Source organism: Haliotis rubra, unplaced genomic scaffold, assembly GCF_003918875.1.
Source record: "Haliotis rubra isolate DU_JTF1 unplaced genomic scaffold, ASM391887v1 Scf10, whole genome shotgun sequence".
In the NCBI taxonomy this organism is placed as follows: domain Eukaryota; kingdom Metazoa; phylum Mollusca; class Gastropoda; order Lepetellida; family Haliotidae; genus Haliotis; species Haliotis rubra.
Window position 1 is genome coordinate 1,362,301 of NW_025764892.1, and position 23,324 is coordinate 1,385,624.

General features: G+C 37.8%; 1 protein-coding gene across 1 annotated transcript in view; it reads right to left on the reverse strand.

Annotated features, from left to right (window-relative positions):
• Positions 1–23,324, reverse strand: part of LOC124253622 (trimeric intracellular cation channel type 1B.1-like) — a 40,870-nt gene that overhangs the window by 8,874 nt on the left and 8,672 nt on the right. Inside the window, exons 2-3 of the mRNA XM_046687465.1 lie at positions 4,245–4,407; positions 2,410–2,594 (exon numbers count right to left, since the gene is read on the reverse strand). Coding sequence (XP_046543421.1) covers positions 2,410–2,594; positions 4,245–4,407 — 348 coding nt within the window. The remainder of the gene's footprint in view (positions 1–2,409; positions 2,595–4,244; positions 4,408–23,324) is intronic.

Below are 23,324 nucleotides of genomic sequence, written 5' to 3' on the forward strand. Positions count from 1 at the left end.
TGCGCTTAACATATTTTTTCACCCAAAATGTGATGCTGAATCATCAATTCCATATTACACAAACTGAATCCCAAGCACATGGTCTGCATGTGAAGGGAGATAACTCTGCCTGCCTTACTGCCTGCTGGTGGAGCCATATTGTCTGGGTGTGGTATGCCATGGCAGGGCTCCAGAATGCAGTAACTGAGTAATGTACCCGCAGCGTCAAGGACACGTGGCAGCATGTGGAGGTAACACTGAATCAGCATCTATAGGCTGGCTGCTGCATGCTCAGCCACATTCTGTGTTTGAATACACATTGTTTATGCTACAGTATGCACTGCATTGGTCCAACCAAGTCTTGTTGTTACCTTGCCAAGATACTTCTTATAATTACTGGTAGTATTTCTGAGCTTCCTGATAAAGGTAATAAAGTGATGACTGTACAAATTGATAGGCAGTACATTACTCATATGAAGAAAGAAATATTAATGGAGGCACTTTTCAGAAAAATATTATTTAGGCAACCATGACCGTAATTCTATTATTAGGTCTTCAGATATACATAAGGATGCATATTTTTCACTTGCTTCATGGTTCTGCTTCTAATGAAATGGAATTAAAATCCAAAATTACCCTTTTTCTTAATCCTGCTGATTAAATTGTGTAAATGAATGCATGAACTAGGACCCACAATGAATAATCTTGCAACAATATTTAATAAACAAATAAAACTTTCATATCCTTCATACCAGCTTCCTTGTAGTAGATGAGGAAATATAACAAAAAATCTGAATTGCTTTTTCTTCTTTGACACACATACTGAGGGATATTTTCCTGTCTAAATCTGTAAAGCTAGTACACTAAACTTGTGGCCTTCAGGGTAAAATTTAAGGTTAAAAATATCCCCATTTACTTCCTTTAGAGACTGCCAGTCTGAGAGTTTCTTCTGACGCATGTTAAAATACTGTATCCAGTATGGTAAAAAGAACATTTAGAATCTCGTTTAGTTTAGTCTTTAGATTGTAGTCCGATGCACCACTCAGGCAGGTGAGAGCTAAGCATAGACTAATGAGGTTGCAAGCATATTCTTGTGATAATACACTGATCAAGAATATAAGAATGAACAAAAACAAGCGTGCTGTGTCCACGTAAAACATTAATATAAATCAGAAAATAACACATCTTCTAAACACATGTTTAATATATAGTAGTCAATTTTATGTGAACATTGAATCTGAGTTGATGAGATCCACTGACGTGTTACACTCCCAATGTAAACTATAGATATTTGTACAGGAATGTATACCTGATGATCTCGCAAGTGGATTAGGGAAATATGCATTTGTTAGACACAAACTGCTTTTCCACGAATATGTGTTTCATTAACTGAAATTACCTGAAAATGAGCAATAGACTGTGATTGAAATAGAACCTCACAATACAGGAAAGGAACTGCATCTAATATAAATGTTCATACTAAGGTATAAAACTGTAACATTATAAAAGGTAAACATGGTAAAGGGACGTAGTAAGACTACCAGGAAAATTCTCAGTAGTAAAACTGCAACAAAAACAACTGTATATTGAAATATTTTATTCCTGAAACATGATCATCTCAAACATGTCCTCTTTAGTTTTCGAGAATAAACACACCGTACCCTCAATCTGTAAATATAAAACAATGCCTAGCTGAACTGAAATGTTTTATCTCAAATTTCACAGTTTTATTGACCAACTTTGTTAACATATGTTCATTCATACCAAAGTTTGCTGAAGGGGTACGATGTAGTGTTTTTGTCTGAGCATAATATAGGAGTAAGTGAGTGAGTTTAGTTTTACGCCACACTCAGCAATATTCCAGCTATATGGTGGTGGTGGTCTGAAAATAATTGAGTCTGGAACACACAATCCAGTGATCAACAGTATGAGCATCGATCTACGCAATTGGGAACCGATGACATGTCAGCGAGCCTGACCATCCGATCCCGTTAGTTGCCTCTTGCGACAAGCATTGGTTACTGAAGATCAATTCTAACCAGTATCTTCAAGGGTCGCATAATATATGAAAAATTGTTTTTCCATAATATTGAATCCCCAAAAGGGAGAGGAGTTGCATTGTATTCAGGTACACTCTATACTCAAGAAAATATCTTATATCTCAGTTCCTGTATTGCCCTACTGTAATTGCATATCTAAGCATTTATCATTACGCTGCTTCGCATTGGTATTAGGGCTTAAGCCATTTTGTTATACTTGGTTGTGTTCAAATGCCTTGTTTCAATGTGTGACATGTAAATAAACCTGATCATACTTTAATTAATAACTAGAGCCAAAGACCATAAACGAGGGACTTGGCAGTTATAATATCAAGAGTAGAACACTGAGATGAATAAAGCCATGTGAAACATGAGTGTATAGTTCTCTTACCTTTGATAGTACCAATCATTACTATGATGACATAAGCATTAGGGTAGAGTTTGGCCGTGTGGATCACGCCATGGTATACTTTGTGAGCCCGCTGTGTTTCTTTCAACATTGCTAACACTATCTTGAAAGGCAGGAACTTGACTATTTTGTAGACTATATCAAACGGTGAATAGAAGATTAGGTACCTGAAAGACAAAACATTTGATGCATCATTAAACAACATCAAGGAACATCTATCTACATGATCAGTGCTTGTGAGCATTTACCATGTTAGTCGAATATCGAGTATGGTTTTATGCAGCTTTAAGCAAAATTCCTGCAATATCACAACAGGGACACCAAAAATGGGCTTCACACATTGTACCCATGTGGGAATCGAACTCGGGTCTTCAGTGTGATGAGCAGATGCGTTAACCACTAGGCTACCCCACAGTCCGGGTTCTTTGATGTATGTTGTTTCAATATTTGAACCTGGGGTCCCATTATATCTTTAACTTTCAGAACTTTGGTAATGGCAAACACAGTCTGACAGTCATGATTACTTTCCAACAACCAGTTAAGATCCGGGTTAGAATTTATCTTCAGTATCCTTGCTTGTCGTAAGAGGCGACTAACGGGATAGGGGTCAGGCTCGCTGACTTGGTTGACACATGTCATCGTTTCCCATTTGCGTAGATCGATGCTCATGCTGTTGATCACCGAATTGTCTTGTCCAGACTCGATTATTTACAGACTGCCACCATATAGCTGGAATATTGCTGAGTGTGGCGTAAAACTTAACTCACTCACCCCACTTTCCAACACAGACAGTTCTTACACCATAATAACTACTAGCAGGACTGCATTGTATTACTGGTATACCAGTATACAGTCCTTAATTCATGCCTCTTTTAACCAAAGATCCACACAAATTTATTCACAAATGATGTTTTACTTCGAAATTGACAAAATGATAGAAGTGATGTTTCTCTCACAGCGGCCTCCTATGACCCTACTGACTTGACATCTTAACACCTACTTCAGTAGTTAGATAAATATCAAGAAAAACCGGATGCCTAACCTGTGCCAATCTCTATGAAACACTTTAGCTTTGAATCTTATGTCACATTTTGTATTACAATATAGGTACCTGCATCACAATACCCTGAAATGCAGGGGTTCTGCCAATACAGAACTCTGATAAACAGAGCAAATGTGTTGTTTGACTTTCAATGCCGCACTCAGCAATATTTATGCTATAAGAAAGAAGTTTGATTCTGGACCAGCCAGACAACTGATTGCTAATGTGAGCAACCATCCAAGCAGGCATGATACAGATGGCAAGCAATGAACAAGTCATTGAGCCTGACCACCTGTTCAATGTGGCCACCTCTTACAAACACCAGTATAGGTAGCTGGGGACCTGTTCTAACCCAGAATCCCTGTGGGAGGTTCACTGTATGGAAGTAATGCCATATGGAAATACTATTCTAAGACAACTCTTCCTGTCTATACAGCTAACAGGAACACCACCAGCAGAATCCTCTCAAGACACCTGTAAGGCCTAAAACAAAAAATGCTGTGGTTCCGATTACCCGACCGACCCTTGAATTCTGGTGCCAACCCTAGTTTTTTACGAGGTATGAATAAAATAAGCTTTCAGATACCATTGTTTTTTCCCAGCACCAACGGACATCGGTCATTCTGATAGAGAAAGTCGACATGATGGCTGCAAGCTACCTAGCCTACCTACCTACCCTAAATTGTGAAGAGGTGTAATCGGAACCACATTTTTTTTCTTTGGCCTAAGATATTTTACATCTAAATAAGGTATGAAGATACCACGTGTTACCCACCATACTACTGTAGCTGTTATCAAACTCTTGTGGTCTTTGAATGGTGTAAGGCAGGGTTCTCCAAGCAGCAAGTTAGCGATGAAACTGCCAGCAAAGCAAATCAACATACAGGAGAACCAGCAAGACAGCGGGTGCTTCCTGGAGAATGCTAGTGGGCCCGTCACTGCAACACAACACATGGAACAATGATCAGTGATGAGCTTGTACCTAGCTGAACCCAGGAATAGTAGGCATCTTTAGCTAAACAGTTGGCATGAGTGATAATGAGTGAGTGAGTGAGTTATTATTTAACGTCACATCGGCAATATTTCAGCCATATCATGACGAGAGTGATAATGATGGACATTAGCAGCTTTGTACTGTGGTGAAGTTTATACTCAATTAATAAATTTCACAATCTGCATCCTAAGTACAATCTGAATTCTGAGATCTAACATGTCAATGCATATTTACCTTTACATAGCTTGAAGCCTTTCCACATGTCTGAGTAAGGGTTTGACAGTTATGCAGAAATACTTCTGCAGAAGGTTTTATGTAACATTTTATACAAGTTAAACACATGTTGAGTCTATTCAAAGTCAAGTTGAACCAGTAAGCTTAGACTAACAACTAGTCTCTGAAATGAACATATTTTACAGGAAAAAAAAGTTCATAATAAAAAGAATTAAAAAATAATGAAAAGGAGCCCTGATACTTTCTTCATTTTCTGAAGCTTCTGGAAATCTAGACTTGTCACATATTCTAGACTTGCATAGCCTTTCTGGGATATGTTTGTTTCAGGGTCTGTATGACAGACTACAGTAAGCTACAGTAAGCTTAACTGATAACCGTGATACTCGCTCAGATTTTCAGATCTAAATTTCATGAAAACGATGTAAAAGCATGAGTTATAGACATCCGCTGGCCATGAACAAGGTGTATTTTTGTTATTCTTGACACTTGGGATTTATTTCTTATTTCCTGTTCGGTTTGAACCATGACTGTTCAGTGATGTTATCAGGATGTGTATCAGGATGTGATCATACATCCACTGTCAACTAAACATGGCATTATGGCATTGAGGGGGCTGCGTGGATGAGGATCATAATTTGTAGTTCATCCTCGTACAGAGAAGAAATTAACTTATAACCATCCATCATGTCCATGCTTCAACATGGTAAACTGTGGCTTGCATGACACAAAATGGAATTCTAGTATGAACACTAAATCTTATCTTGCTTCAAATGATAATGAAGCCCCTTCAGAGCCAGAAATTACCATAATTCTCTGACGATTACCATGGAAGGTGAATAATAACACAATCAATACCACACTGAGCCAGAACAGAACTGTCCCCACTGAAAAATGAACTCTGAATGTAATGAGACTCCGCATGCAAAATAAAGAGAAGAAAATCAAACTAAACTGTCAATAGACATAGCGGAAGTATGACATACAAGGACCATCAGACAAATATGACGACTACTTTTACATGCTATAATTCCATATTGACCTCCATAACTCCATGTTGAGCAGTCAATATGAGAGTAAATTACTTTTCAAATATTTGTAATAAACCAGTTATCTTGCATGTATTTGCTCTCAGAGTACAATGATCCAAATCTATTTTTACAACTTAACACTCACGCAATGTCAAAGACGTTTTCAGTCAGAAACATCTCCACTCTGATTTGTCAATTTCAAATCTATCTCCGAACAATCAAAGTGAGACTAAAAATGAAAACCCTTTCTCTAAACCAGATCACTAATTATGTTTGCTTTCAAACCCATCACTGTCTCTGAACTGTCAGTAATGCACACTGCTCTCAGAAGAATAAAATCAGCATGGTAAAGATGTAGTAGTGATTGCTATTAGCATGATTACCAGGATTAAACACATACAACCCACTATCGACAAGCAGTCTGAGAAATGTTCATCTGTTTCTACAACCACATGCGACAATGCCATATGATATATTTCCTTGTAAAAGGATGTGTAGTAAGACCTGTTAAGGAGAGCAAAGGATCAATTAAACACTGGCTGTTCCTCCTACTCTTGTATACAATGCACTCAAGATCATGGCAGGGTACCAGGCACCCTCAAGAGCAGCTGAGACGATAGATGTGAAACAAGGTGATATGCCAAATCATCTGATCAGATGATTTTACACCATTCTCAATAGATTTCAGTCTTACTGAAGTAAGAGACTACAACAGTGTGTGCACACAAAGCACCTGAGTCAGCTAGCCTTGATTTTATGCCATTCTCAATAGATTTCAGTCTTACTATAGTCAGTTTGACTTCATTTTAGACCGCTGAACTGCTCACTAACACAAAATCTAAGAAATGCAATAAAATCAAACGATGCACAGTCCTATGAAATCAACAGACCAATTCTGATAATTTGTCTCATATTGTGGACACCCGAATAAAAAGTTGTTTAACAAACAATCATAATTTTGTTGTCACTTTTCACTATTTCTTACGAGGGAGGACAACTTGCTGGTAGAACAGCCAGGTGTGCAAGTTATATGTGTGAAATTGAAATTTCACTGCACACGCTTGTTGATTACTTGGCTTTTCTACCAGCAAGTGGTCCCCCCTCATAAGAAACAGCGAAAAGTGAGCACAAAATAATAATCATTTGTTAAACTACTTTTTTATTCGGGTGTCCAAAATTATGAGACAAATCATCAGAGTTGGTCTGCCCATTTCATGTGACTGTGCACAATTTGGTTTTGTTGCAATTATTAGATTTTGTGTTAGTGAGCAGTTCTTGGTCTAAAATGAAGTCAAACGGACTATATACACGGTGATATGGACTAAGTGTTCATATTTCATGTTGTTATTAGACCAGATGAAATTTTACAAGCCTCGGGTTTAAGGCTAATGGTCAAAGTTGCATTAATACTGCAACAGTCTGCACCAAAACCTTTTGATACCACCTTTCAAAATTGATCAATGGGCATCTTATTAGGTGGAACTTCAAAATAATGTTTAGACTTTCATAAGCATGATAAACAAAGCTATCCAAGCTCACTAGACCGAAAGAACTACAAATAGACTCAGGATCCAGACAACAGTTCAGACTGCATTATTCTTTCCCTCAGGTATTGCACAGAAAAATGGTGACTGAGAACCATGAAATGAGAGCTAAGATGTGAAAAATATGTCGTAATGATGCTCCTTCTAGTCAGTGCTTGGTTTTCTTATGCTGATCCAATCATTTATCAATAGCAACTGGACAGCTCTGTTAGCATCTACATGGACATAGTGAAACAAGGTGATAGCGGTATCCATTAGTTGGCCCAGTAATGGTCAGGATAATGGATTTGGAACATAAAAATCTACATTTGGGGACAGGTTCACATCTTGTGCTTTGCAATATTTTCTCATTAGGGATTGCACAAATGTATGTGAAAGCTTCTTGGTGTTAAACTATCAGGCTCCACTGGAAGTCTGTACATGAATATCCCACAAGAGGTTGATGGTGCATGCAATTCATCCTCCCTTGTTTGCATCCTTATTTATGAGGGTGTCTGTAGATGGGTAACATCAACTGAATCATACATATCAAAATAAATGTAAAAATACTGGACAATCATACTGCTTCCATTGTCATCCGCAAAAATCCCAGGGGATTCCATATAGAACTAATGCATATCATTCAATACCCATTCTGATACAAATACATCCAAAACAAAGAGTGTAATTATTCTTCTCATGCTGGGGGCTATATTTCATATTTCATATGTATGGTTCACTCAAGATTGTGGTAGTATTAACGTTTTCATGAATTTGCTTTCACAAAGACGTAGGGACATACAATTTCAAAATTGCCATTGTAAGATCTCAGGGTCAGCATTTCTAAAACATTATAGTGGTTTTAAATCTGTTTTGGATGTTGAAAAGTATATTCTCATATTGTTTCCTGAAAAGGACCTGCTGAGGGTATATTGCAAATTTCGCTGTGCATCTCATAAATTGAAAGTTCAGTTAGGTAGATTTAAATGTTATGATAACCCCAATGCATTGTTATGTACTAAATGTCTCCTGAGCTGTATTGAAGACGAATTTCACGTTTTATATATTTGTCCTTATTATGACAAGCAGACAACTGGTTTTACCTGAATATTATTACAAGAATCTGTCTGCTTAAAAATGTATCAACTGACAGCATCCACTGACACAAAACTTATTAAATCTTTGTCGTTGCGATTTAAAAAGAAATTTGCCACTTTGATATTGTTGTGAATGATATAGCTGTATGTGCACTGAGTGCAGTTTTGTTTCTGTATTAGTAATATGGGTCACGTGGACCCAAATACTAAAACATTTGTCACTTGTCAATACCAATTCTGATACAAATACATCCAAAACAAAGTGTGTAAATATTTTTCTCATGCAGGGGGCTATATTTCACAATAAGTGCCCTCTGCACACCCACACATGGAATATTTTCTAAGAATCCAAAGCTATCAAACTGTTGGTACCATCAAGACTGTATCCCAGTATAACAACCAATATGAACTATTTGAAGTCATCATTTATATTTTCCAGGTTTGTATTAGAATAAAACTCAGATGGGCAACTGTGTGATGTAAAAATAAAATAATGCTCATTTCATGCCTTTTGTAAAGTGGCAAGTCAGTCAACTAATTTCAGAGTAGCTAAATACAAGCACCGCCTCCGTGGTGTAGTGGTTAGAGCGTCCGCCCGGAGAGCGGAAGGTCGCGGGCTCGATCCCCGACTGCGTCATACCCAAAGACGTTAAAATATGGTACTTGTTGGTACCTGCCTGGCGCTCGGCATTAATGGGTACAACAACGACTGGTCGGCTCGGAGTCAGTATAATGTGAGCGGGGTATTCATGCTTCACTGCGGCATGGTATCTCAGTGGGCTAGCACTATAAAACCATCTTCAGTCTGGGCTAGTACAAGCAGCCGCACATACACATACACACGCATGCACATCGTCATATGAGCGAAATATTCTCAAGCACGACGTTAAACCCAATTTCACCTCACCTCAATACAAGCATAATGCTAAGGGAATAAATGCTTAAATATGCCTGCTCTCTTTCACAAAAATTTTTCATTTAAGGCACTGACAATACTCTTCAACAACATATACTTTAAAGCTGATTCCTGTGTGTTTTTATATATTGATTTTCTGTTTCTTCTCTAATCACCCCAGAATGTGAGTGACACCTGTGTCCAACATGGCCAACTAGTTTCACAAGCCTCAGCCCAGAGCTAATGATGTTTTCTGGTGACTGACTGTGCAAGGCAACAATTCCAGATCACTGCTGAGATTCTCACAACCGTGTGTGGTCTTAGACCATAATAACATTCTCAAATAGACTCCTGGGAGATAATCACTGGATCAATATTTTCACTGTCCTTGCCACACTTTCTCTTCCCAAAATCTAATGAATTGCTCCATGAGATGTGATAGCATAAGAGAGCTGGAAACAAACACGAAGAAAGGTGGATTTATGTTATTGTGGTAATGAAATTTGTTTCCTGGATTAATCATGTTAATGTTGTAACCACCCTTTCAAAAGCGTGGTCAAACCACTTGTGTATCATGTATGATAATAATGGTAACGTCTCATATTGATTACCATGTTTAAGGGGATGAACATATCGGTATACTAATAGTCCCATGCAATAAGACCAAAGCATATTAAACCTACCATATCCCGGCTCTATTATCATTGCCAGACTGCTTGGGTTTCAGATCAGTGTATTTCTACGATACTGACATGTCCTATGGACATTTCTAGGACACTGACATGTCCTATGAACATTTCTAGGACACTGACATGTCCCATGGATCACTGACATGTCCTATGGACATTTCTAGGACACTGACATGTCCTATGGACATTTCTAGGACACTGACATGAACTGTGGATATTTCTAGGACACTGACATGACCTATGGGCATTTCTAGGACACTTACATGTCCTATGGACATTTCTAGGACACTGACATGACCTGTGGATATTCTAGGACACTGACATGACCTATGGACATTTCTAGGACACTGACATGTTCTGTGGACATTTCTAGGACACTGACATGACCTGTGGATATTTCTAGGACACTGACATGACCTATGGACATTTCTAGGACACTGACATGTCCTGTAGACATTTCTAGGACAATGACCTGACCTGTGGATATTTCTAGGACACTGACATGACCTATGGACATTTCTAGGACACTGACATGTCCTGTGGACATTTCTAGGACAATGACATGACCTGTGGATATTTCTAGGACAATGACATGTCCTATGAACATTTTTAGGAAACACTGACATATCCTATGCACATTTCTAGGACACTGACATGTCTCACAGAGAAATGTCTTGTCAAACATTGTTAAATTGAGAACATTTTCCTAAGCCATTTCTCTCCACTGGACTAGTCAGAAGATACACATGTGAACGAAGTAAATCTTATTTTAACCTGTCACCAAATCATTAATAGCACTGAGTATTTCAAGAAAATTCTACGGCATTCAATATCTCCAGATTAAAGAAATGAACGCTCTGTCTCTCTATTAAAACGATTTGATAATGGGTTTGACAGTGAGCGTTTAAAGTCTCTCAATCGGAGTCCAGTGCTTTACAAGACGATCAATATTGTCCATGGACAATAGCCCCCATCATGGGTATACTATGACCAGTTACACCCATACTTAAAGCACTAAGTTAACGGTCAGTACACAGTGTGGCTGTGGCATGTGGTCAGGCATTTACCCTACATTACTCTATCTACAGGTAAGCAAACAGACATGTTGACATAACTCTGATACCCACAGTCTTGAACTATAAGTAAGCAGAGTACATAAGAGACGTCTCTAGTCAAAGCTGGTTCTTCTTGCAGTGCATACAAGCAGGATATGAATTATAATGGATGCAATTAGCGTTACCATGGAAACAGTTCTGTTGTAAACATTCGGGATAAGTCTAAAGGATAGAATTATAAGCCACTCCATTAGGAGCATGAGTACTTCCCTATTGAAACAGTGTGGTGAAAAGGGCTTTAATGTCATGTGCAAGATTAATGCACCTAAATGTCACCCTGTGAATGTGTGCATAAATGCATGCCACTTGAACTAGTCGGGAGTACTGCCAGTGCAGTGCTAGGCAACAGATACATACCACACATTTAAAGAGGCTACCTACTTCAAACAGCATACTGACTGAGCCGGCCAGTCTAAAGTAAAGCACCAGGCATGACAACAAAAAGCAAAGTGTTGGGGAATGATGCAGCCAGGCCATTACAGCACCCGAACTGCCGCTCTCCAGACATCATCATCATCATGATGATATATTTACTGACGTTATTTTTGTCATTAGTAAATGAACAACCCAATACTCACAATACCTTCCAATTTATAATTCTGATCCGATCATTTTTCAGTCACATACTTCTTTTCTATTTTGATATAGCAAATTTCAAAACTTCAGCGCATAACTCTACAAAAAATAGTGCAAGAAAATTGTATTCTTTCACACACAAAATTGTTTGTCTTTCCCTTTTTGAATATCTATTCCATGCTGCCAACATTTGCAAGAAGAAGAAGTAATTAATACAACAAGAATCTGCAATACCTCAGCCATAAGTTACCATATTCAAATGTAAACTTTTTATCTGGACAACAGAAAGAAGAAAAACTTCCCAACTTTAAAGCTATTTAAGTATTCCAGACCCAAGCTCTCTGAAGCATCTAACTTATCTGTATAATAGATACAGCAGTAAGCTGTAACATGCTTAATGTGACAAAGCCATGAGTGAACAATGCTTCCATATGTGCATATTGAACATGCAGAACACAATGCATTACAATTCACAATCGTGAAGACAGATGATGGTGATACAAGAAAAACTCTGCTCTTCTCATTCTCAGTTCCCTGTGGACATATCCTGCCACTTCAAAACAACTTCTATTACTGCAAGAATCTACTGTCCATCTCTCTCTACAGACGATGGATTTCCTAGGTTAGATGAATGTGGCAAAGGAATATGAATACCAGAATTAGAATGAGAGTGTACTGACAGACTGCAGACATGTCAGGCCTTATGTTGGTTTACAGATATGCTGACACTAAGACTTGAAAATTTAAATTTTAAAATAAAACAGAAGGATAATGTGTTTCATCATACTGCCAATAGTAAAGACTGCTTGGACAATATAAATAACAATGAATTGAGGCTGTCAGATTTTAGTTGTACATATTTTATAAGGACCCAAACCCAGCTGAAAGTGCTTTGTTTTTTATCACCTACCTATCAAAATAGAACTTTAAGATGATAAACACTGTACAAAGAACTCAATTTAGGGGTACCTTCAAAAATGTTTCACTATATCAAAAGCTGTATGCCCAACAAAAGTCTGGCCGTGCTGTGGATCAATCCTACAACTACAAGCCACTGATGTACCTTGTACATGAAACACTAACACAAAGAACTAACACACCATCCAACACTAATTCTGCTGAGTCACAACTGCTTATATAAGTATCACGCATGCTCTCAACATTAACATCATTCATTTTTATCATGTATTTTAGAATTATCATCATCGCTGTTACTTTTTTCATCATTCTGGAAGTCAAGACTAGATATGTACCATAAATGTTGGGCATCTACTTCCCAAACATTTTCATCATTATTTTCATCACGTCTTGGTAATAGTCTATGGACTACCAGAATGATTGTGAAATATTATTAGACCTGGGGTTCTGACTCAAGTTTGTCATCAGTTAACTAGTCCTAAGTTAATGTATCACAATGGCAAGCAGATTTTTGTCTTTACTATCAAATCTCTGTTTCACTAGTTTTGAAGAAGCATTCAGCTGCATTGTGGTGTTTCCCCCTAGACTAGATGACAAGTCTGATGGAAAATGTACAAAACAATGTCACCCAAAAATATGTGGGTTTTAAACAATTGTCAAAGCAGTCGTGGTCATAGGCAAGGCTGTGTTTTAGCAAAGTACGACTTCATTTTACAGGTGTGTTTGTCAAGGGCAGAAAAATGGAAAACTATGGTGAAGATAATTTCTTGTATATATCAAGATGTCAGAGCCCAAATAATGTAATCCTCAACCACTTAGTGTTTGTACCATGTATAAACCTGGTACCCCCATACAGCACCAACGTGGCCAACACTTTCAGCATGTTCTGAGAGTTAATATTTAATGGACCGCCTCCGGTGTAGTGGTTAGAGCGTCCAACACTTTCAGCATGTTCTGAGAGTTAATATTTAATGCTACAGCAGCAAAGTTTCAGCCCAGAAGCAAAACATTCAAGACAAAGAAATACATGTCAAGTGTATTCCACATTGGCCAGAAAATATCACATCAGTACATAAAACCCCACCAGTCTTTCAGCCATGTTAGCAAAGTTTCAGCCCAGCCAAAACATCCAGAGTAGAACATAGTGTTTAAGGTAAGGTCATAATGACACTAAAAATGGTACAAAAGAAACCTGGGTTTTTCCTTGACCTACAAACCTAGCGGTCCAGAGATCTCCGAATTATTTATGTGGGTTCAGTAAAGTAAAGAAATGGAGTAGTGTACTGGACAGTAAGATTAAGTAATTACTTTAATTACAGGAACTGTATATTCTTGTGAAGAATTTGGTTCAATGAGTATCTGTGCATCTTCAGGGATGCAACATGTATTTTATTCTGTGTCCATACATTTGTGCTTACTGGATGCATTTCTGTGTCACATAAAACCCTGAGAAGCCTTCTTAAAAACAACATAAAATCAACAATAATAAAATCCAGCATCATTATTCCCAAACTGAAATCCTAATTAACATTTTTTTTTAAAATGTTCAAATTCTTAAACCAGATGGAACCAACTTTCTCTTTTGTACATCCTAGTAACAGTACTATCTGTTGTCATCTTGGAAAAACACTCAAAACGAATCAGTCATTTAATGGAAGGATTAACCCATTAACCTTCCCTTTTTGAAGAATGCCAATGTACCTTTTCCACCTCCTATGACCAACAATCATGGAAGATAACTGAACTACAGCCAACTAACACTTGTAAATCTGTCCTGCCAATAGCAGAAACAGACACAAACTTATCTCTAAAACCTTAAAAGCCTCAACATTTCACTCAAGAGTTATAAAATGGTCCTAATGTCAACAAGGCCTGTTTATAACTGGATCCATAATAACAGTAAAGATTGGGGAAGGAGACTCTGAGGCCTGCAGGCAGATGGTCTAGCTGTATATCTAGATAACCAGTTTACCATGCCTGTAGTGCTTACTGAGTGCAGGGGGGACGAGACAGGCTATTTCTGTCTACTGATTTACCATTGTAGTAGTGTATAACTCCTGCAGTGGATCAGCTCATCACACTTCATCCCAGCTTCCTACACACAGCAGCAGAACCTACTTCTTCAACAGTGTTCTAATTTCAGGGGAATCCTGGAGTCCATGAGGATTGCTTTATTGGTATTTCAATCTAGGATCCACTGAAGTTTGGACTTAGCTACTGAGGTTCCATTGACTATCTGGAAGAATTTTCAACTCTGTTCAATCTGCTTCACTAAATGATATGAACATATTGTCAATATGATAAACGTTTACAAAAGTAGTGAAACAGTATCTATTTATGTCCTTTATAGATACATTCAATATGTTACGTCAAGTAGTCCCTAATGAGGTTTGGGGAAATGGCAGGGTAAGCAAGACTTTATGAGTTTCCATTCCTTCATGAGGAAATGGCTGAGCTATAAATAAAATAACCAGCCATCATATCAAATATATAAAATCATGGAACATGAAATTCTAATGATATATTATTGGCTATCAAAAATGACTGCATGATCAGAATACATTTAATGCAAGATGATATTGATAAGCGATGTTGTAATTATGTTCTTTCAAGTCTTTGCCTCAATAAAACATGTGCAGGTTACCGGTAGTTGGTGCATCTTTTATAGAAAGAGCTTTTGATCAGCCAGTGTGTTCCCAAGATGAAACCGATATTGTTTGGAGCTAGTCTGAATTTGGACGGAATTTCTATCTGGCCAAAGGAACATATCTGGTATCATGCATGCTTTCCCTACAGGTGTTTACACAGCTACGTCTAACATAAGCACATGACTTTTTCAACAGTGTTCTGAGTTTTATTTCATAAGTTTGCTGGGTTTTTTATGATTTCAGAAAGTTTTCATTTTCAAATGCAAATGCCAAATGTTGGAGATCATGGAGAACATTTAATGACATCAACTTAATATATGGTGATGGAAAATTTGCACACCAATTTCTTTTCTGGACAAACATACAATTTGTTAATCATTGTTCTGTGTTTAATCACTGTTCTATTTTTTAACTTATATCAATGAAACCTATCAAAGGATAAAACTCCCCCTTTTCCAATTATGATTGGTTTGTTGTTTAACACTGTTAATCAGCAATATTCCAGCTATATGGCGGCGGTCTTTTAAATAATCGAGTCAGGCAATCCAGTGATCAACATCGTGAGCATCGTTCTATGCAATTGGGATACGATGACATGTGTCAACCAAGTCAGCATGCCTGACCACCCAATACTGTTTAAGTCGCCCCTTACGACAAGCATGAGTTACGGAAGTCCCATTCTAACCCAGATCTTCGCAATTCACGGGTTTCAAATTATGACACTTATTACACAGAAACAGTGTACTCCAAAACATTCAAAAGTTCTGTTAACATGGTTAAGGCAATTAGGTATCATTAAAAGCAAATATCCAACACATCAATGACACTGGTAAAACCCTGGGGTACAAAACATACTTCCTGCTCATCAGAACAAAACCTCCAGCTCTTATATATATCAGTGATTAGAAAAACTGTAACAGTATCATGTTTTGGGAAATGATATGGTGGTGTATTTGTGGTTTTATAAACATGTTTACCTTACTATTTTCACCTACATCCAAAAAGACTGGAACTGAAATTCTAAATAAAATACATGTCTCCCATCTGTTTCATTGACATATTTGTACACTCGTTTCCCACCTGCCAATAGAATATTATCTCCAATTCAGTGACAGTTTCACAGAGTGGAACAGTGACACTAGATATGTTAGAAATGTGCTCTGTCAGCAAGATCGGCTGAATGTTTCCCTAATTATTCAAAAATAGTTTTTATGCATTCAGCTCTTCAAAAAGTTCCACTCTATAAAAACTTCCCATTGACTGGTTTGTCAATCATCTATATACACCAAGAAATATTGTTTATCATGTTTCGCGTTGATGTTCTTACAAAGTCGAGTATAAAGATGTATGCCAACAACCAAAATTGTTTTCACGTTTCCATGGAAACAACAATGACAGCCATTGCTGTGGTAACCTCTGACCTTCAAAGTTGAGTCATCTGGCTACAATAGTTCCTGGTGTGAATATTTCCAGCTGTCTGATTGGCTGGAGCTGTGACTGGCAGGTGTGTAGGTTCTGCTAAGGCAAGAAGTGTGCTACATGGGTCATGTTTCTGGAGTGGTGATGTGAGTGCCCCAGGCATGCTTACAGTCAGCAGTCTACCCCTCACATATGTAGGTTTAGCTGCACCCAGTGCTTAGACATAACCTGACACAACAGAGGAAGTAGGTGACCAGCAGTGATTAATTGCGATGTCCTCAAGACAGCCATGATGGGCACAGTGGGAGCAACATGGATTCACAGTTACACCTAATCCTAGTTAAAACAGTATGATGATGGTATACATGTACTATTGTTGTTGCAACTAAACAAGATATTATACATCAACCACAATATGGCTTAAGCCACACTTGGGGCAGTGGGGTAGCAAGTGGTTAAAGAGTTCACTCGTCACGCCGAAGACCCAGCTTTTATTCCCGTCATGGTGGTACAATATGTGAAGCCCATTTCAGGTGTCCCCACCATAATATTGCTGGAATTTTGCTAAAAGCCGCGTAAAAGTAAACTCCCTCAGTCACTTCAGCCACACTCAAGTGATTTCTCAATACATGACAATGGCTCCAAAATATTTCAGCTGATGAACCTAAACCAGGGTTCCATAGTGCTGTGGGTGTATATGTAATGGTCATAAAAGCTATCAATGGTCAGGAATTCAAAGAAAGCCATGTTTGTCTGCATCAGTCTGAACCCAGCAGTACCAGTTTCTAACGTTTTGGTACAACATGCCTGAACATTATACTCTGAACCTCCACTGGACAACATAGACCCCCATATTAGACAAGTCAGATGGTCATTTAAAAAATAGGATCATGATGTAGTTACTAAATACAGTGTTAGAAGTCATGCATGGCGGTGGGGTAGTCTAGTGGTTAAAGCATTCACTCGTAACACAGCAGACCTGGGTTTTATTCCCCATATGGATACAATGTGTGAAGCCTATTTCTGGTGTCCCTCACTGTGATATTGTTGGAATATTGCCAAAAGCAGCGTAAAACTAAAATCACTCACTCACTCTGCAGTCCTTGAGGTATTTTGCTTTATTGATAATCTAGTACCCTCGGTACCCAATACACAGTACTGAATCATAGTAAATTGTTAGCCAAAAGTAGTAGTAGTAGTAGTAGTAAACAGGACCCTATGACATAAATGGACCAAATCTGAGCATGAAAGTCAAGGTATCCCTTAAAGGATAATACAAACAAGGAGTCCATGGTTTATACTAGAGCAACAGACTACAAGATCCCCAGCTTGGATCTCACTTGATTGTAAACACTGATTTATGTGATGTCAAATATCAAATCTGTTCATTGCTTGAACAGCTGTGTATCATGACAAATAGACAGCTATGATCTATGGATGTCAACTTGTTTTTTATTAATTGATACTTAAATCCAAGTCAATACTCATCTCCATGATTCCAAATCATAGTAAATGGGTCTGATTCACATCCATTCTTTATCCTAAGTTCCCAACACCAAAGATCAGGAAACACTACAGTAACCTTGAAAGAAACACCTGAGCTCCGTTCAATGGCAATGTTTCATTAGACATCTTAAAAGCCTTTACAAAGTAGAGCAATGCCAAGGTATCACAACCATCCTCCCACTGCACTAGCATTGGTACTATCAGAGGACTGGTGTGTAGAAACACATGGCACCCAAGACTGGGCTGTAGTGGCACAGCAGTGCAGCTTTGTTTCCTAACAATCTGTACACTTAACCAAGCTACACAACACCTGGCTCCTATACATTCAGAATGTGTCCCAACACTGGCACCCAGCCAAACAAACCAGTGATGACAATCAGATAGCTAATTATTCAATGGCAACAGATGCCTAGGAGGCCCTCACGTGAAGTCTGAAGTCGGTGAATAAAAGACATATAACATGTTTCAGTGAATATATATGATACATGGCCCAACATTTTTGTTAGACATTTAATAAATTGACCTGACTTGATGTTGAAAGGACTGTTATAGAGCATGAAATAATAAAAAGTGAAAAATGCAATATAAATCAGTGGGTTCTGGTGTAACACTTGAAAATGAAGCACGGTCATGTAGTGTATGACTGTTTTGTAATCTTCATAATATTAAGATGATGGATTCACTTCATTTTTCAGTATTCATTTGAATAAAGGAAAAGTATTCTTGGTACGCTGCCTTGACTGAATACAGAGTGTGCTGATTCTGTTCAATTTTAAAGATTCTGAGAAATTAGAAAGGCTAGACATGCTAGATTTTCAAAGTGAATTTCTAGATATCTGTCTGAACTCAACTGCTAATTGTAATACATCATTGAATTGATTGTGGAGGCCTGTTCACCTAAATTATAATATGTCATTTCTAAAATATATGGGGGAAAGAAATCATTGCCATATGCGTCATCATAAGCAATAGCAAAGTAACCATGGTAACACAACTGTACCATTAATGTCAATGTTGAACTCACAGTGAATTACATAAGTAACCACAACATGTCATGCATACTGTCATTCCTTGGCAAACAGGAAGCTGCGACTTCCTGTCACAGCTTTGAGAGCTGACAACCAACATTCACAACAAATATAAGAATTATGTTATGTAAACTGAGTCCATGCTTCATTTCAATAGGTCTGTTGCATTAAATATCTGCCAATCACTAAATATAAACTGTAGTAACCATGGTATATATCAACATACAATTAAGAATTTACTTCACTGTTTAAAATCATGGTATCCAGTGGTGACAGAATGTTTGTATTAAACTGTAGTAACCATTGTACTAGCCCAGACTGAAGCTGGTTTTATATAGCCCACTGAGAACATGCCGCAGTGAAGCATGAATACCCCACTCAGACATATTATTGACTTCACAGTCCTTGTTGTACCCATTAATGCCGAGCGCCAGACAGGGACCAACAAGTACCATTTTGGCATATGAACCTTCCTACTCCAGTGAACTCATACAAAGTGAACTCAGTCCTAATAACTTTACTTATCCATGTTTAGTACATGTTGTACACACAATTTCGTTTGCAATGTTTATCGGTAGTAGATGTGACTTCATGTTTACAATGACAGCCACACAACAAAGAGGTGTTTCACAGCAAACAATGATAACATGAGTGTAGGTATTCTCAAACTGCTCAACAGCAACATCTCTGGTAGTCTATAGTTACAACAAACCAGTTATAACAGTATCACCTATCCATGAGAAATGTCCATCTCAGTAAGACAGTAACAGTGTGTCATACTTCATTGACAATTCATAGATGCTGTGGAATACTGTTGACCGACTCACTGCACTCTAGGCACTGAGTTTGACAGTTTTGGTGTGCATGTCTTCTTTCTGTCACAAAGATGGTGGTAGCAAGTATAGTCAATATCCAGAGCCCTAGATAAGATTAAGCTCATGTGGGTACTGTACCCACTGTATTTTTTGAGTGGGTATTATGAATTTTGAGTGGGTATTCATTTTCCGTTACCCACTGCTTTCAAATAATGTGCGTATTTCAGTCATTTTACTCACCTAAGTATTATGTGACTGAGTAAGTTTATTAAGCAGGTATGTTCTGCCTCATGTCATACCTAATCAAAACCAACTTAAATATAATGGAAATGATTTCATAAAAATCACTAATCTTATACTGACAGTACAACACTTGTCCTATACTAACAGTACAACTTGATATCAATTTATGTCTTTTTCATTATGCAAGCGATTTTTATGAATATATTCCGTATGCATTTGTTTTACACTATTTGCATATCTATCATTTTAAATGCGTTATTGGTACGCAACAATTATTTATCAATACATAATTGGAATTTTTCTATGCATATTTTACCCAGATACGCAGCTTATCTGGGCCTCTGAATATCTCCCAATTTTTCCAGTTTATTCAAAAACTCTAAATTTAAAATGTTTAAATGAACAGGAACACCTGCAGATATAATGTGCTTGTGAATTCCTGGTGTCTGTCAGTATCTATTATTAAAAATATAAGAACATGGTAAACATCAAAACAGTGTAGTTGATGCACTTCATCCTAAATTTCATGGTCACATGACTGGCATACCATAAAACTGGAAAGCCATATTTCATGTGTATAAATGTCAAGTTGAACATGTATATGAACTTATACCCTGTCTGTAAACATATACATGATAGAGCACCAATGTCAGGATTCCAGCCAAATACAGGACACTAGTACCTCATGCTTGTCAATGGGAGGTGACTAGAATGAGGATCAGGTGGTCAATGTGTTAGTTATGGTCATGGCTGACTGTACCCTGACTACACTGGACGTAGATCATACTATCACCCACTGATGAGCAGCATATGGCTGGTCCAAACTCAGTCATATTTTACACTGCTGACTCAGCTTCCATATTGCTGAATGTGTCATAAAACAGACAACCACAAACATTTCATAAACTGGAGTTTTTCTCAGAGGAAATATCCCCACAGTTTTTCAATCTACTAACCTAAAGTTTAACATAACATCGGCAAACTCTGAAGGCTTTATATGTATCAGTCTTTCAATCTGCAACAACATGAATAATTTATCCCATATGATGAAAATATACACTGGTTTACGGCCTGGAGCTAATTTACCAAGCCATAACACCAGCTTAAGTAATTCCAGTTGAAAATATTTACTTACAAAAGTGAAAATATGAAAACACAATCAGCCAAACTAAATCTGAACATGTGCTCCTCGACCTACCCACATCATGGCTACAAGAATCTTGGCAGATTAGGAAGACATGAGATAATTAGCCCAAGCTCACACCACGAGTTATTGGTCTCCCACTGAATCCCAGCACTGATCTAATGAGATTCTTTCAAACAGGGCTGCAGGATCATCTCTGTCAGCTCAGGCATTGACAGAAATTACGCTTCATTTGGACAGATCAAAAGTCAGCAGAGATCTGCCAGTTCTAACATGGACACAAATTACATTTATTTCACACAGGGTCACTGGAAAATGGTTTAAAAATGAAATTACTTGAACATGGCTATCAATGTTGCTTGAATTATGGACAGCTGCTCAAATTATGGTTTACTATCAAAGCATGATTAGATGCAGGTTGCTTCAGGATGTCAAATTTTCCAAACTGTAATCATACATTTCTTTTCCAAATCCTTTAATCATATTACTTCCTTAACATCATTAGCTACTGATTATTAAAAAAAAGAAAAAAAATCTGTAAAAAAAAAAAAATCTGTAAAAACTCTTTCAGCGGTTCTGAGCTGAGGGAAGCTGACTATGGTCTGTATTGGTTATGGCTGGCTTAAAAGACTAACAACTGGAAATATCCATGATGGCAACAATTACCAATTATTTTCGATAAGAAAATTATGTCATCAATAATATCGTACATAACTATTTGAGGTGAGGTGAGGTGAAATTGGGTTTAACGTCGCGCTGGAGAATATTTGGCTCATATGACGACATGCATGCGTGTGTATGTGTATGTGCGGCTGCTTGTACTAGCCCAGACTGAAGCTGGTTTTATAGTGCTAGCTCACTGAGATACCATGCCGCAGTGAAGCATGAATACCCCACTCAGACACATTATACTGACTCCGAGCCGACCAGTCCTTGTTGTACCCATTAATGCCGAGCGCCAGGCAGGGACCAACAAGTACTATATTTTAACGCCTTTTGGTATGATGTGGTCGGGGATCAAACCCGCGACCTTCCACTCTCCAGGCGGACATAACTATTTGAGAGGAAATATAGCTTTAAAGGAGAATACGAGTGAATTGCAATAATTAGCTGGGTGAAAGACAAAATCATCAGAAACATATTCCCAAATTTTCAATTAAAAATTATGTATAATTATGTTTTAATCGCGAAACCAGTTTCTGTAAATATCAGCTTCGGCTATTATGCATATTTCGCTGCAACCCACGTGACCTTTCCGCTCGTGACGTCAAATGTGCCTAGAGTCCTCCATATTGCCAAAGACCAAGCGCTACAATAGTACAAATCGTGTTGTTTCTGTCGTTTTTGTAAATGGTACAATGGTGCATTCTGTTGCCTGGGGATGCACGGAATCATCGAACAATGGAAAGCCACCATTTCTTCCATTTTCCAAGTAAAGAGATAGACTTAGGCAGGAGAAATGGTCCGATCATTCCGAGTCAGAAGCGTATGAAAGAGACAAACACACATGGGGCATACAAATCCTAAAGCTAGGCTGAAGAAGGAAGAATTACCCACTAGATTCATTTATACTCCATCATTCCCTGTTACAGCTTACTGTCAGTGGTATTTTTAACATAAATTAAATCAAGTACGATTGCCAGTCGAATTGCCCCCGCTGCAAATTGCCCCAGCAAATTTGGTCAAATTGCCCCGGGGGTAGTTAAAATGCCCCAATTTATTTAAAATGATTAAATATAGGCCATAAATGCATAGTTTTGTCAACTTTGATATTATGTTCTTCATATAAAAGTATATACATAGTTATGAGTTCACTGATGGAACATTTATCAGAAATATTACTTCTTAATAACTTTTATATGAAGAACATAATATCAAAGTTGACAAAAACTATGCATTTATGGCATATATTTAATCATTTTAAATAAATTTGACCAAATTAGTAGGTGGGGCAGTTCCACTGGTACACATGAGATAGATATC